The 12,114-nt window shown below is 51.5% G+C and overlaps 2 protein-coding genes across 6 annotated transcripts in view; both read right to left on the bottom strand.

Annotated features, from left to right (window-relative positions):
• Positions 1-4,007, bottom strand: part of LIMK1 (LIM domain kinase 1) — a 37,758-nt gene extending 33,751 nt beyond the window's left edge. For both annotated transcript variants that reach the window (XM_060268302.1, XM_035139609.2), the window contains exons 1-2: positions 3,877-4,007; positions 1,720-1,816 (exon numbers count right to left, since the gene is read on the bottom strand). In XM_060268302.1, the coding sequence (XP_060124285.1) occupies positions 1,720-1,816; positions 3,877-3,934 (155 nt within the window). In that variant the 5' untranslated portion in view covers positions 3,935-4,007. The remainder of the gene's footprint in view (positions 1-1,719; positions 1,817-3,876) is intronic.
• Positions 4,008-9,446: 5,439 nt separating this feature from the next.
• Positions 9,447-12,114, bottom strand: part of ELN (elastin) — a 59,555-nt gene continuing 56,887 nt past the window's right edge. For all 4 annotated transcript variants that reach the window (XM_035139194.2, XM_060268537.1, XM_060268539.1 and 1 more), the window contains 3 exons: positions 10,997-11,026; positions 10,859-10,888; positions 9,447-9,563 (listed from right to left, as the gene is read on the bottom strand). In XM_035139194.2, the coding sequence (XP_034995085.2) occupies positions 9,538-9,563; positions 10,859-10,888; positions 10,997-11,026 (86 nt within the window). In that variant the 3' untranslated portion in view covers positions 9,447-9,537. The remainder of the gene's footprint in view (positions 9,564-10,858; positions 10,889-10,996; positions 11,027-12,114) is intronic.

Genomic DNA, 12,114 nt, shown 5'->3' with positions numbered 1-12,114 from the left:
GAGAGGGTATGTTTAGCCTGGAGACGAGAAGACTGAGAGGTGTAAGCAGGATAGCTCAGTTGGTTAGACTAGCACAGTGCTGATAATGCCAAGGTTGCAGGTTCGATCCCCGCACGGGACAGCTGCATATTCCTGCATTGCAGGACTTGATGGTCATCAGGGCCCCTTCCAACTCTACAATTCTATGGTAGCCATCTTCAGAAGAAGTCTAGTGGCCAGATCTGCCTTGGTCAGACCCCACCTGGAGTGCGGCGTGGAGCTCAGGGCACTGCAGTTTAAGAAGGATGTTGGCAAGCTGGAAGGTGGGCAGAGGAGGGCGACGGAGATTATCAAGGGTCCAAGCCTTTTGAGGAACGGGTGAGGGAATTGGTTATGTTTAGCCTGGAGAAGAAAAGACTTAAGAGGTGATATGATAGCCATCTTCAAATATCTGAAGGGCTCTCACTGGGAAGATGGAGCCAGCTTCTTTTCTGCAGCTCCAGAGGGTTGGACCCGAACCAAAGGATTCAAATGGCAACAAAGGAGATTCTGACAAAACGTTAGGAACAACTTTCTGACCATAGGATCTGTTCCACAGTGGAGGATCCTCCTTGCACAGCAGTGGATCCTCTGTCACTGGAGGAATTTCAACAGAGGTTGGACGGCCATCAGTCAGGGACTCTTTAGCTGTTCAAACTGTCCCAGGACCATGCCACAAGCCTCCTTGGCAGGAGAGTGCTGGATCTTGTTGCTCACACCAACCCGTGCTAAAGAATATTCTAAGGGTGAGGGGGCACTTCCTTTCTGGCCAAATAAGCAACAGTGAACATAGGAAGAGTCCTGGGATGGCTCAGTCGAAAAGAAGCCAATTTCTAGTCCAGCATCCTGTCCTGTCCTCCCAGTGGCCAACCAGACACCTCTTCCAGGAAGCCCATAATCAGGACCTGAGTGCCAGAGCAACCCTCTCCCCACTTGGGATCCCCAGCAAGTAGTATTCAGAGGCAGACCACTCCTCAGACTGGAGGCAGACCATAGCCATTCAAGCTGGTGGTCATCACTGATTCCTGTGGCAGTGAGTTATATCGTTTAACTATGCACTGCATTAAGAAGGACTTCCTTATGTCTGCCTTGACTCTCCCAGCATTTCTCCTTTTTCTCCAAGGAGCTCAAGGTGGTGTACACAGTTCTCCCCTCTTCCCCTTCAATTAATTCCCACAACAACCCTGTGAGGTAGGCTAAGCCAAGAGGCAGCAACAGTTCCAAAGTCACTCAGCGAGCCTCATGACACAGTGGGGGTTCGAACCCTGGCCTCTCCCAGGTCCTAATCCAACACTACCACTTTCTAAAGGAAAATTTTTTGCAACTTTCCCTTGCTCTCATAACCTCCTCACTGCTTTCTGAAACTGTGGTTCTCCAGATCGGAATACAGGAAGTCAGACCACTGGCCCATCTAACCCAGTACTGTCTACACTGACTGGCAGCAGATCTCCAGGATTTCAGGCAGGAGAATCTCTCACCATTGGGGATTGAACCAGGGACCTTCTGCACGCAAAGCAAGTGTTCCATCCCTGAGCTATAGCCCTTCCCTTAGTTTGCAGGACTACAACTTCCATCGTCCTTGACCTTCAACCCTCCTGGCAGGGCCTGATGGGAGATGGGAGTTCAGAAAAGCAGCTTTGAGGCTACAGGCTCCCCCTTCCCACCCTACTGGTGACAGCCTCCCTACCAGAGCGGTCCTACCTGAAGCAGTCGGTGTGCCAGTCCGCGTTGAGGGCCTGCAGATACTGGCCGTCGTAGATATTGTGGCTGCAGCTGGCGCATATCGGCAGATCGCTTCCTGGAGAGGAAAACAGAGGTGGAGGCAGGTTGATTGGGGGGGGGGTCATCAGCACAGCCTGGGCTCTCACTGCAGGGTTTCAGTTTTTGCCCCAAACCAGATGTAGGCCTAGCAAACAGGGCCCTTGTCTGCACGGCACTTTTAAAGTGGTATCGTACCACTTCAAACTGGCATGGCTTTCCACGAAAAGAATTCTGTGGGCGGCAGTTTCGGCCTTGAGGAGCTACAATTCCCAGAGCCCTTAACAAACTACAGATCTTGGGAAGCCAAACAGGCTTTCAGTGCATGTTGGATGTGTGGTGCGACCTCAGAGAAGAAGGAGGAAGTCATTGCATACCACATATTTAAAGCAGTCTAAGACCACTTTAAACAGGCACAGCTTCTCCTGAAGAATCTTGGGAACCATAGTTTGCTAAGGATGTTGAGTTGCTTTTAGAAATACCCCTATTGGCCCCCACTCCCAGAACTCCAATTTCCAGAGTTCCCTGGGAAGAGGGATTGACTGTCGAACCACTCTGGGATTTGCAGTTTGGGGAGGGGAATAACGGGTCCCCTAAAAATCCTCAGCACCCATAGCAAACTATACTTCCCAGGATTTTTGTGGGGGAAAGGCATGACTGCTAGAATGCATCTCATCCTGCTGTACACCCCCAAATAGATTTGTTTGAAGCAGTACTCAAAGAAATGCAGCACTCACACTGAATGAACAAGGGTTCCTCTGAGAACACGCAGAATAACTTCCGTAATCCAAACCTGAAGCATGGCTTCGGCAGGAGCCTCATCCCCGTTAACTCTGAGAGGGGACATGGGGGCACTGGGGGGGGGGAGAGAATGGCAATTCTCCTGCACGCAGCTGCTCACAAATGCCCAGAGGTCCCTAGCTGAGGCTGGCCCTGTGACCTCCTTTCCCATGGCTGGTGGCCACAGATCGATCTCCTGTTTATATAACAGCAGGACTGTCCCCTACTTCACCCCCCCCCCCCAGATTGGGGGTGTGGAGAGGAGCAGCAGGGAAACCAGGGGGGGGCATCCCTGGAAATGGGGAACTGAATGGGGATGTGTGTGATAAAATTTCCCTTGCACTCAGACTCTGAACCTGTTTTCAGTAGCAGGCATCCACGCTGTAACAATTACAGGGGAGCAAGAGTGTCTTGGAGCATGCACAGAGGGTCGGTCCCCCCTTTTAACTTTGTAACCACAGCATGCCCACCCTCTTCTGGGCCCAGATGCCATTGAGGTGATGAGGATCTGAAAGATGATAGGATTTGTGGGGCGAGGGGGGCACCCTTCTTCCTGCTGTGAAGGAGCATTTCATTCACCCTTTCCTGTTCCACCTGTTTGCAAAAGGAGAATTCCCACACTCTGTGAATCCTGAACTTTCAGTAAAGTAGCTAAAATGTTTGCAAAAGGAAGGGGAAAGCGTGGACCCTAGAATCAACCCTGAAGTCTTTTATCCTGACTCCACTTTCTTGCCTTCCGGTCAGACGAGACTCCCTTGCCTGCGGTAGGGAGATTTCAGCAGGAGGTCGGAAAAAACAGCACCCTGGACAGCACCCACCGGATGGGCACCGGATTAACCTCCCCGCCCCCGCCTCCTGGGGTGAGTTGAAAGCGTGAAGACAACTGGCTGGAGGTGGGGCGAGAGGAAGCGCGCTCTGCACGTGCTCAGAGACGTGCTCCCAGTTAGTTGGCGCACGCCCGTTAAGGCGAGTGAAGGGGCAAAGTAGGCCTTGGGGGCCTCTCCCAACCTTCCGAGGACCACTCCACAAGCACCACTAGCGCACGCGCGTGAAGTAGATCTCTCCTTTCGCCCCCACCACTCCCGGCCTCTTGCACGTGTGAATGCTTGCCACGCGTGCAATGCAGCAAGAGGGCGGCCCGGACGTTTCTCTCTCTCTCTCTCTCCCCCCCACCCCCTGTGGGGCTCAAGGTCAAGCAGGAGAGGGGGCGAAGGAGCCCTGCACCCCACTCCGTTACCACCGCGCCCCAGGAGGCAGGCCAGAAGCCGGGTGAGGGGCGACGTGGAGTGGGGGCGGGGAGGGCTCTCTTCCAAGACCCACCTTCGTCCTCTCCCATGGGCTCGTCTCTCCAGGTACAGCAAAGGAGCATCAGCCTCATGCGGACGCCGCGCCAGACCCACCCCGGCTCGGGCGGCAGCAGCGTCGGCGTCGGCGTCTCCTCCCTGCGCTTGCCGGGCGGCGAAGGGGGCAGGGCGGGCTGCTTGGTTGCGCCGGCTGCGGACTCACCCGGGCCGACTGCGCGTCAGCCCTGGGAAAATGGGGCGGGGGGTGAGGAGGAGGACGGAGGCGGGTCCAAAGAGGAGCCAGCCAGCCAGAGGGGACCCCCCCCCTCACTCCGCCCGTCTCCAGCTATAATGCAACGTGCGATGCAAGGCGATGCAAGGCCAGGCGCCTCCCCTCTCGCTTGGACGGGGCGGGGGGCTAGAAGAAGCGGAGTCCCGGCAGGGATGCAGCCAGCCAGCCAGCCAGAACCGGACACACACACGCACGCACGCACGCACATACACACATTCACACACACCCCGCTGCCGCGCGCTCTCTGGGAAGCGAAGCTGATGGAAAGGGAGGGGATGGTGAGGGTGGCCCTGAGCGCGTGCAGAGGGTCCGGGGGCACCGGGAGATAAAAACGACGGGTTTGTGTGTGTGAAGAGAAATGTATGATCTTGTGTCAGACCACAGCTAAGCTGTGATGGTCCACGCTGACTGGCAGCCGCTCTCTCCAGGGTTTCAGGAGGGGATGGAGAAGGGGCCCCTGAGTATGTGCAGAGCGCCCAGGGGCAAGTGCAGACAAAAGGGGAGGGGGTAGTGCGGGGAAGAGGAAAACGTATTGTTGTGTGCCACCCCAATCTCTGAGCTGTGCAAGACGCCATTGGGTTCCAGGCACGTTTACCAAGGGTCCATGTTTCCAGAGCCAGATTTAGGGCGGCACCAGGCGCTGAACCAAGGATACACCACAGGGCGCCACAACTGTGACATAGTGCACAGAATGGAAGGCAAGAGGCAGGGGACATCAGTTTTTGGCCTCGCAGAGGGCGCCACTAAAAATTTGAAATACGAAAATTCACCCCTACATCATGTTTCCTTTTAAAAATGAGGCATAGCAGGGACTCAGGTATTTTTTTTATGATACATGGTTTATTTACACATACTGTATATGCAACCTGAGCCTACGATGCAGCAGTTCCCAGCATTAACACCCCAAAAGGCTCTTGCTTCTCTGGATTCAAACAGACATCAACCATTGTGCTCTGACTCTGCCTTTTCCAGCCGGTCACTTTTTCTAGCCTGCAACTTAGGTCAGGTCACAGTCAACTCTAAAACTCTACTTCGAACTCGTTGTCTTCCCAACTAACTCTGAGCTGAGGCCCCTTGTATTTGGTTTTCCTAATGGCTTTTGTTTTCCATCATCCCGGTCGATTTTCTGGTCAGGAAACTGGCTTGGTTTATATTTTAACATTTACTGAACCCAGAGGTTCAGTGTCTGGCACCCAGAAACTTGTAATTGGGGGGGGGGGGAGAGAGAGAGAGAGTCTGAAACTCATAACATTAGGAAGCTGCCTTGTCCTGTGTGAGACCAGCAGTCAAGCCCAGTATGGTGGACACAGACAAGCAGCAGCTCTCTCCAAAGTGGGAGTCTCTTCCTGCGTTCTGCCTGGAGATGCCACCTGGGATTGAACCTGGGACAGATGCTCTCCTACCACTGGGTTAAGATGCCAGTCCTCATGGTTACCAACCAAGGACTGCTCTAGCCAGTGGGAGGAAGCAAGACTTATCAATACCAGTTGCCAGATGCCATGGTGGGGTGATGGGGAGTCCCTTTCTACTTGAATCCTGCTTGTGGGATTTCCCTTGGGACATCTGGTTGGCCTCTAAAACTGCTGGCACATTTGCAAAGCTAAGCAGGGTCTGGTGTGGTTTCATATTAGATGGGGAACTACATGTTGAAATTCCAGCATTGCAGAGGGATGGACTTGGGTGACCCTAGGTGTCCCTTCCAGCTCAACAATTATATGAAAAGGAAACTGGGCTTGATGGGCCTGATCCAGCAAGCTGTTAGGTTCTTAAAGGTAAAGGGGCCCCTGACCATCAAGTCCAGTCGTGTCCGACTCTGGGGTTGCGGCGCTCATCTCGCTCTATAGGCCGAGGGAGCTAGCGTTTGTCCGCAGACAGCTTCCGGGTCATGTGGCCAGCATGACTAAGCCGCTTCTGGCGAACCAGAGCAGCACACGGAAATGCCGTTTACCTTCCCGCTGTAGCGGTACCTATTTATCTACTTGCACTTTGGCGTTCTTTCGAACTGCTAGGTGGGCAGGAGCAGAGACCGAGCAACGGGAGCTCACTCCGTTGCAGGGATTCGAACCGCCGACCTTCTGATCAGCAAGCCCTAGACTCTGTGGTTTAACCCACAGCGCCACCTGGGTCCTATCTTAGGTTCTTATCTGCTGTCTATTTTCTGGTTGCTAATGTGCAGCCATTTGTGGAGGAAAAGGCTATCGATGGGTAGTAGCCACAACGGCTATGCTCTGCCTCCACAGTCAGAGGCAGCAATGCTGCTGAATACCAGCTGCTGAAAGGCAGGCGGGCTCAGAGTGCTCTTGAGCATGAATCCTGCTTGTGGGTTTCCCACAATGGCCATCGGGTCACCAACTGTGAGAACGGGATGCCGGTCTAGATGGCCTGATCTGTCCGCAGAGCTCTTCTTAGAGTGCTTATTTGATGCATTCGGATCTCCTATTGTTCTGTTGTATTTCTGCCTTTCTGAATTTGTACAGAGCAGCAAGCAGTGACAGCCTTCAATTCCTTCAGTTTATTTGTGTATGTATCTCCTCCCCCACCCCACCCCGGCACACACTGCCAGTGTACAGAACAACTTCTAAAAGGAGTCTTGGGACAATTATGCATATGGCTATACAGTATTGAGAGTTTTTGATGTGTATTATTATTATTTATTATTATTATTATTATTATTATTATTATTATTATTATTACTATTTTCCACCAGAAGCGGTGGCTAGCTTCCATTAAGAACGTAAGAGGAGTCTGCTGGTCAGGCCAACAGCCCATCTAGTCCAGCATCCTCTTCTCAAAGTGACCACTCAGATGCTTCACTGGGAAACTCGCAAGCAGAACCAAAGCACAGGATCCCTTTCCTCTCCTCTGGTTTCTTGCAACTGGTATTCAGAAGCATTGCTACCTCCAGCTGCAGAGGCAGAGGCTATCTATCATGGCCAGAAGCCATCAATAGTATTCTTATCCTCCATGAAACCGCCCCATCCTCTGTTAAAGCCATCCAGGCTGGTGGCCATCACTACCTCCTGTGGGAGCAAGTGGCATGAAGAAGGACTTCCTTACGTCTGCCCTGAATCTCCCAATATCCAGCATCATTGGATGTCCACAACCTCTAGTGCTATGAGAGAGAAAGGAAGAAAAACTTTTCCCTATCCACTTTTCCTATGCCATGCATAATTTTATAACCTATCATGTCGCCTCTTATTTGCCTTTTCTCTTAAATAAAAAGCCTCAAACGCTGTAAGCTTTCTTCATAGGGGAGTCCTTCAACCCCCTTGATCATTTTGGTTGTTGCTTTCTAAACCTTTTCCAATTCTACAATACCCGTTTTTAGGTGAGGCGGCCAGAATTTCACACAATGTTCAAAATGCGACCGCAGCATAGATTTGTATGGTGGCATTATGACATGGCCCATAGAAATTTCAGTTCCATTCCCCAATGATTACTGATGCTCTCCCCCCTCCTCGGTGTTGATTTCCTGCCTATTTTCAGTTCACTTGCACCACAAACACTGATATTTCCTTGTGAAATTCACACAGGTGCTGCAGGGCCCCTGCAGATTCGTTTTTGGCAGCAAGGTATGATTTTATGATTTTATTCTATTTGCAAACATGGACTAACATAGTTCGTCTCCACCAGATGCATTTATTCACTTGTGCGTTTTATGACTAGGGAAAGAAAAATATTACATTTAAATATAATGGTCCTAGTTTAATGACAATCCAAAACAGTTCCTCTGTAATATTTTCCAGGATAATTAATTCTTCATTTACAGTTTCTCTGATTTCTACTCTCTTGTTTCCCCCCCTGTAGTGTTTTTTATTGTTTGAGATGGCTTATATGTGTGAAATTCAATAAAATGTATTTTTAAAAACAAACCAACACCATCATTTTCTCAGTTGTGTCTGGAACCAATGGATTCAAATGACCAGAAAGGAGATTTTGACTAAACAGTAGGAAGAACCAGGACCCTTTTTTTGGCCAGAACTCACTGGAACTTGATTCTGGATAGGGCTGGGTGAGATCTGCTTTTCAACATTGTGATATATTATCACATGCATCATGATTTGTGATATATTGCCAGGTCAAAAATTATGAAACCAATATCACAATATGGACTTCAAACTGGTTTTTTGCACAATACATTGCCTAGTTCTGGCACCTCTCAGGTGAACACCATTGCCATTATACGAAAACAAGGGTGGCGTTCATGGCGAGTTCGAGTACCTCTTTTTCTAGAAAAATTGCACCGGGAAGAACAGTTTGGGGTTAAGAGCTATTAGACAGTAGAACGGGCTCTTTCGGAAGGTGGTGGAATTTCCATCATTGAAGGTTTTCCCACAGAGGCTGGGTGGCCACCTGTCAGGGACCTTTAGCCATGATGCATTGCAAAGAGTTGAACCAGATAGATGACTCTTAGGGTCCCTTCCAACTCTACGATTCTATGCTTCTAATAATAAACAGTCCCATCTGCCAAGATGCACTCGCTTTGCCCCTTTGCAGAGGCTCAGAGACACTCAATTTGTGTTTGCTTGGGTTGCTCAAGGGAAACTAGGTTCCAGCCTGGACGTCTCCAGGAGGAAAAAGCACAAGAAGTGTTCCTTTAAAAAGTTATTTATTAGTCAGGTTTTATTTAATTCTTTTTTTTTTCTCCCGGAAAGCGGTTTACTGTTCCTCTTTATAAAAAGTGTCCCATCCCAGTTACATCGAAGTGATTAAACATGAAGAGTCGTGGAGCAGGTCGGCCACTGTCCTGTGGGGAAGGGGGGGGACCCCCAGGGCGGCCTCTTTGCTCGGACCTGGACGGAGTGGCCTCTGGCTCTCTTGCCTGAAAGGCCGGATGTGGCCTGGGCTGTGCTAATCCGCTGCGGCCCTGACAGGCGGCAGCTGCGGGATTAAGGTTAATCCTGTTGGCACTGACCCCCCAGCCCGGCCTGCTCCCCATCCCCTGTCAATGCACAGGCAGTGTGCCAGGGGAGGGGCTCCTATGGCAACCCAGTGACATTCTCCCCCCCAAAAAAACTGGAGCCTGGAGAGAGAGGGGGGGTGGAGACTGGGAAAGGGAGTTGGGCCAACTGGCCAGTGTGACTACTGACCCCCCGCATGGGGCTCAGGAGCGGGCTAAAGTGCTCGGGCATCTTCCCCCCCTCCTCCGAAAGCGGCCCTCCTCGGCCGCAGCACCAAAGAGGCCCCCCCACCGCCCAGGAAGTGGACGGCTGGGTGTTCCCCGCAGGGTGGGTGTAGCACCAGTGAGAGGGAGGGCTGTTTGGGGTCTGTGGGGCAAAAAGGCACAGGGCGGCGGGTGACGATGGCGGTGGTGGTGGAATCTGCTTTTCTCGGGGTGAGGGGTACATTCGAGACCAGGCAGTAGCACCAAAGTTCATGAGGTGAATGGTAGGCAGTCTGTCAGGGCTACTTCCTCTTGCGGCCAATGCCACCTGCAAGGGGTGGGGAGAGGAGAAGAGGAAGACAATCAGCGGTGACACATGTCTTACCTACATCCCAGCTGCCTTTGAACTATTTGTACTTGTAAAAATAATAATACCTAATATTACCAGTATACTGCAACATCAGAAAAATATATACAGTCATACCTCGGTTTAAGTACACTTCGGTTTGAGAACTTTCAGTTTAAGTACTCCGTAGACCCGTCTGGAACGGATTAATCCACTTTCCATTACTTTCAATGGGAAAGTTCGCTTCAGGTTAAGTACGCTTCAGGCTAAGTACAGACTTCCGGAACCAATTGTGTACTTAAACCGAGGTACCACTGTATGTCAAAGCAGTTTACAGCAATGAAACCATAAAAACCATTCAAAAAGTTTAAAGCAGACATTGTGGGAGGAGGTGTTCTGAATTGCCTGACTAGGTTTGGCGGAATTGAAAAGCGTTCAGCACTTGCTGAAACTCCAGTGGCGGAGAGTTCCACAGGACTGGGTTGATGGCATTAAAGGACGTCTGTGGGGGTGGTGCCTCAGGGGCTTCCGTTTCACCCTGCCTCATGGGTGGGCTGGCCCTGAGGCACCTGGAGCAGGACCAGAACTGGTGGATGGGTTCGTATGGACTAGCTCCTTTGCTACCAGGGGTGTCCTTATTTAACCATCTTCTGGGCTGCTATCAGGGCAAACTGTATTTCAGTTGCTGGTTCTAAAACTACTTTGTTTTTATTACCTTGTAATTTATAAAAAATAATAATATTACAAGCCACTCTGAATCCAACCTTCGGAGAAAGGCATTAAAATAAAATACAACAACAGGGGGAGGACACTGTGTGACACGGGGCATTTTTCGTGGGTGGCTCACAGGTAGTGATGGTGGAAGATTCCAATGGACTGGAAAACAGTACCCCAAATTGTGTCTGTTTGTGTGCTGACTATCAACTTGGGGCAGAATTCAGGCAAGTGAACCAGTTGGTACTAGCTGTCATCATTTAAGTCCGCAAACATAACGTGATTGGTGGCCATTCTCCTGGCCCGCCCAACCCTTTGCAAAAGCAGCCAGACCAAGAGAATTTGCCCTTCGACCTCCTGTTCCAATTAGCGGCCCACTGGAGGCCTGTGAAACCCTTCCCATGCAGGTGAGGCCTGATGGGAAGAAGCTCTCTCTCTCTCTCTCCCCCCCCCATTGCTAGAGCCTGGCACTAAGAGGTAGACTGCCTTTGAACCTGGAGGCTCTTGGAACAAGACAGAAACAGTTCAAAAGTGGAATGCTTCTGGGTTGGGGTGCGACTTACCTCTGTAGCCGTACGGCTTGGGAGGTTTGCCTGTGGAGAAGCAGGGGAGAAACATGCGGTGAGGTTACTCAAGGCAGGCAAGTTCTCCTGGGTTCACCCTCGATCCCCCACCCAGCCAGCTGAAAGCACTGTACTTACCGCCATAGCCCAGCTGGCCAGGGACTCCACCTGCAAGTCCAAACCAGGCAGGAAAGCTGGTTAGCCACATAGAGCAGCCAGCAGCCCCCTCCCACCCCACATTCTGAACTACGTGTGTGTGTTTGGGTGAGGGGTGCTTGGCAAAGGTCACAGTGGGCCTCAGCGAAAGAGAAGAGGGGGAATTGATGCATTGCAGGAGGCTAGACTAGATGGCTAGACTAGTGAAAACACCCAAGCATCTTGTTATATTTCCTTGTATTCAGATCATTAGTATAGGACTCCTATCCCTGAGCATAAGAACATACAAAGAGCCCTGTAGCTGGATCAGGCCAAAGGGGGCCCATCTGGTCCAGCATCTCCTTCTCACAGTGGCCAGCCAGATGCCTGATATGAGAAACCCCCAAGCAGGTGTCAAGGCAGGAGTAGGGAACAAGTCAGCCATAACTCACAAGGTAAAGTTAACTCTTTATTCAAAGGAACTAAACAGCTCAGGCCTAGTGAGCACAGCAACTGTTCCTGATAGAGCTTGCCCCAAGGAGGCAGTTGTGAGGACTGAAGGTCCCCACCTTCCCACAGCTGCCTAAGTTCTTTCCAAGCAACCTGAGGCTTTGCCGTCTTGCCCATATTTCCTCCGCCCTCTTCATACCTCTTCTGGTTCTGGGGAACCAGTGGGGAAGGGAGCTGGTCGCAGCAGGAGGGGGAGACTCCCTGGCTTCTTCAGCAGCCTGTCTCCACTCTGCCTCTTGGCCCTCCTCCTCCCCAGCCTCCGCTTCTGCCTCTGCCTCTGGACTGCTCTCTGCCACAGCCTCTTCCTGCTCACTAAACCCTGTTACCTCCTCAGCCCCTGACACCTCCTCCTCCTCATCTGCTCCCTCTTCTCCCTCTGACCCACCACCAACCCCCTGGTTCTGAGACTTCTTCCCTTGGGGGTTCCCCCACTGGCACCTCGCACCACTCCTCTGCATCCAGCGAGTCCATGACAGCAGAATTTGAGCACAAGAGCCCTCTCCCCTCCTGTGGTCTCCAGCAATTGATATTCAGAAGCTCTGCTGCCCCCAACCATGGAGGCAGAACATGGCCATCATGGCTAGTAGCCATTGTTAGTTCCCCCCTCCATG

This window comes from Zootoca vivipara, chromosome 15 (assembly GCF_963506605.1).
Source record: "Zootoca vivipara chromosome 15, rZooViv1.1, whole genome shotgun sequence".
NCBI classification, from domain to species: domain Eukaryota; kingdom Metazoa; phylum Chordata; class Lepidosauria; order Squamata; family Lacertidae; genus Zootoca; species Zootoca vivipara.
The sequence above is the reverse complement of the archived record's forward strand: the minus strand, read 5'-3'. Positions and strand labels throughout refer to the sequence as shown.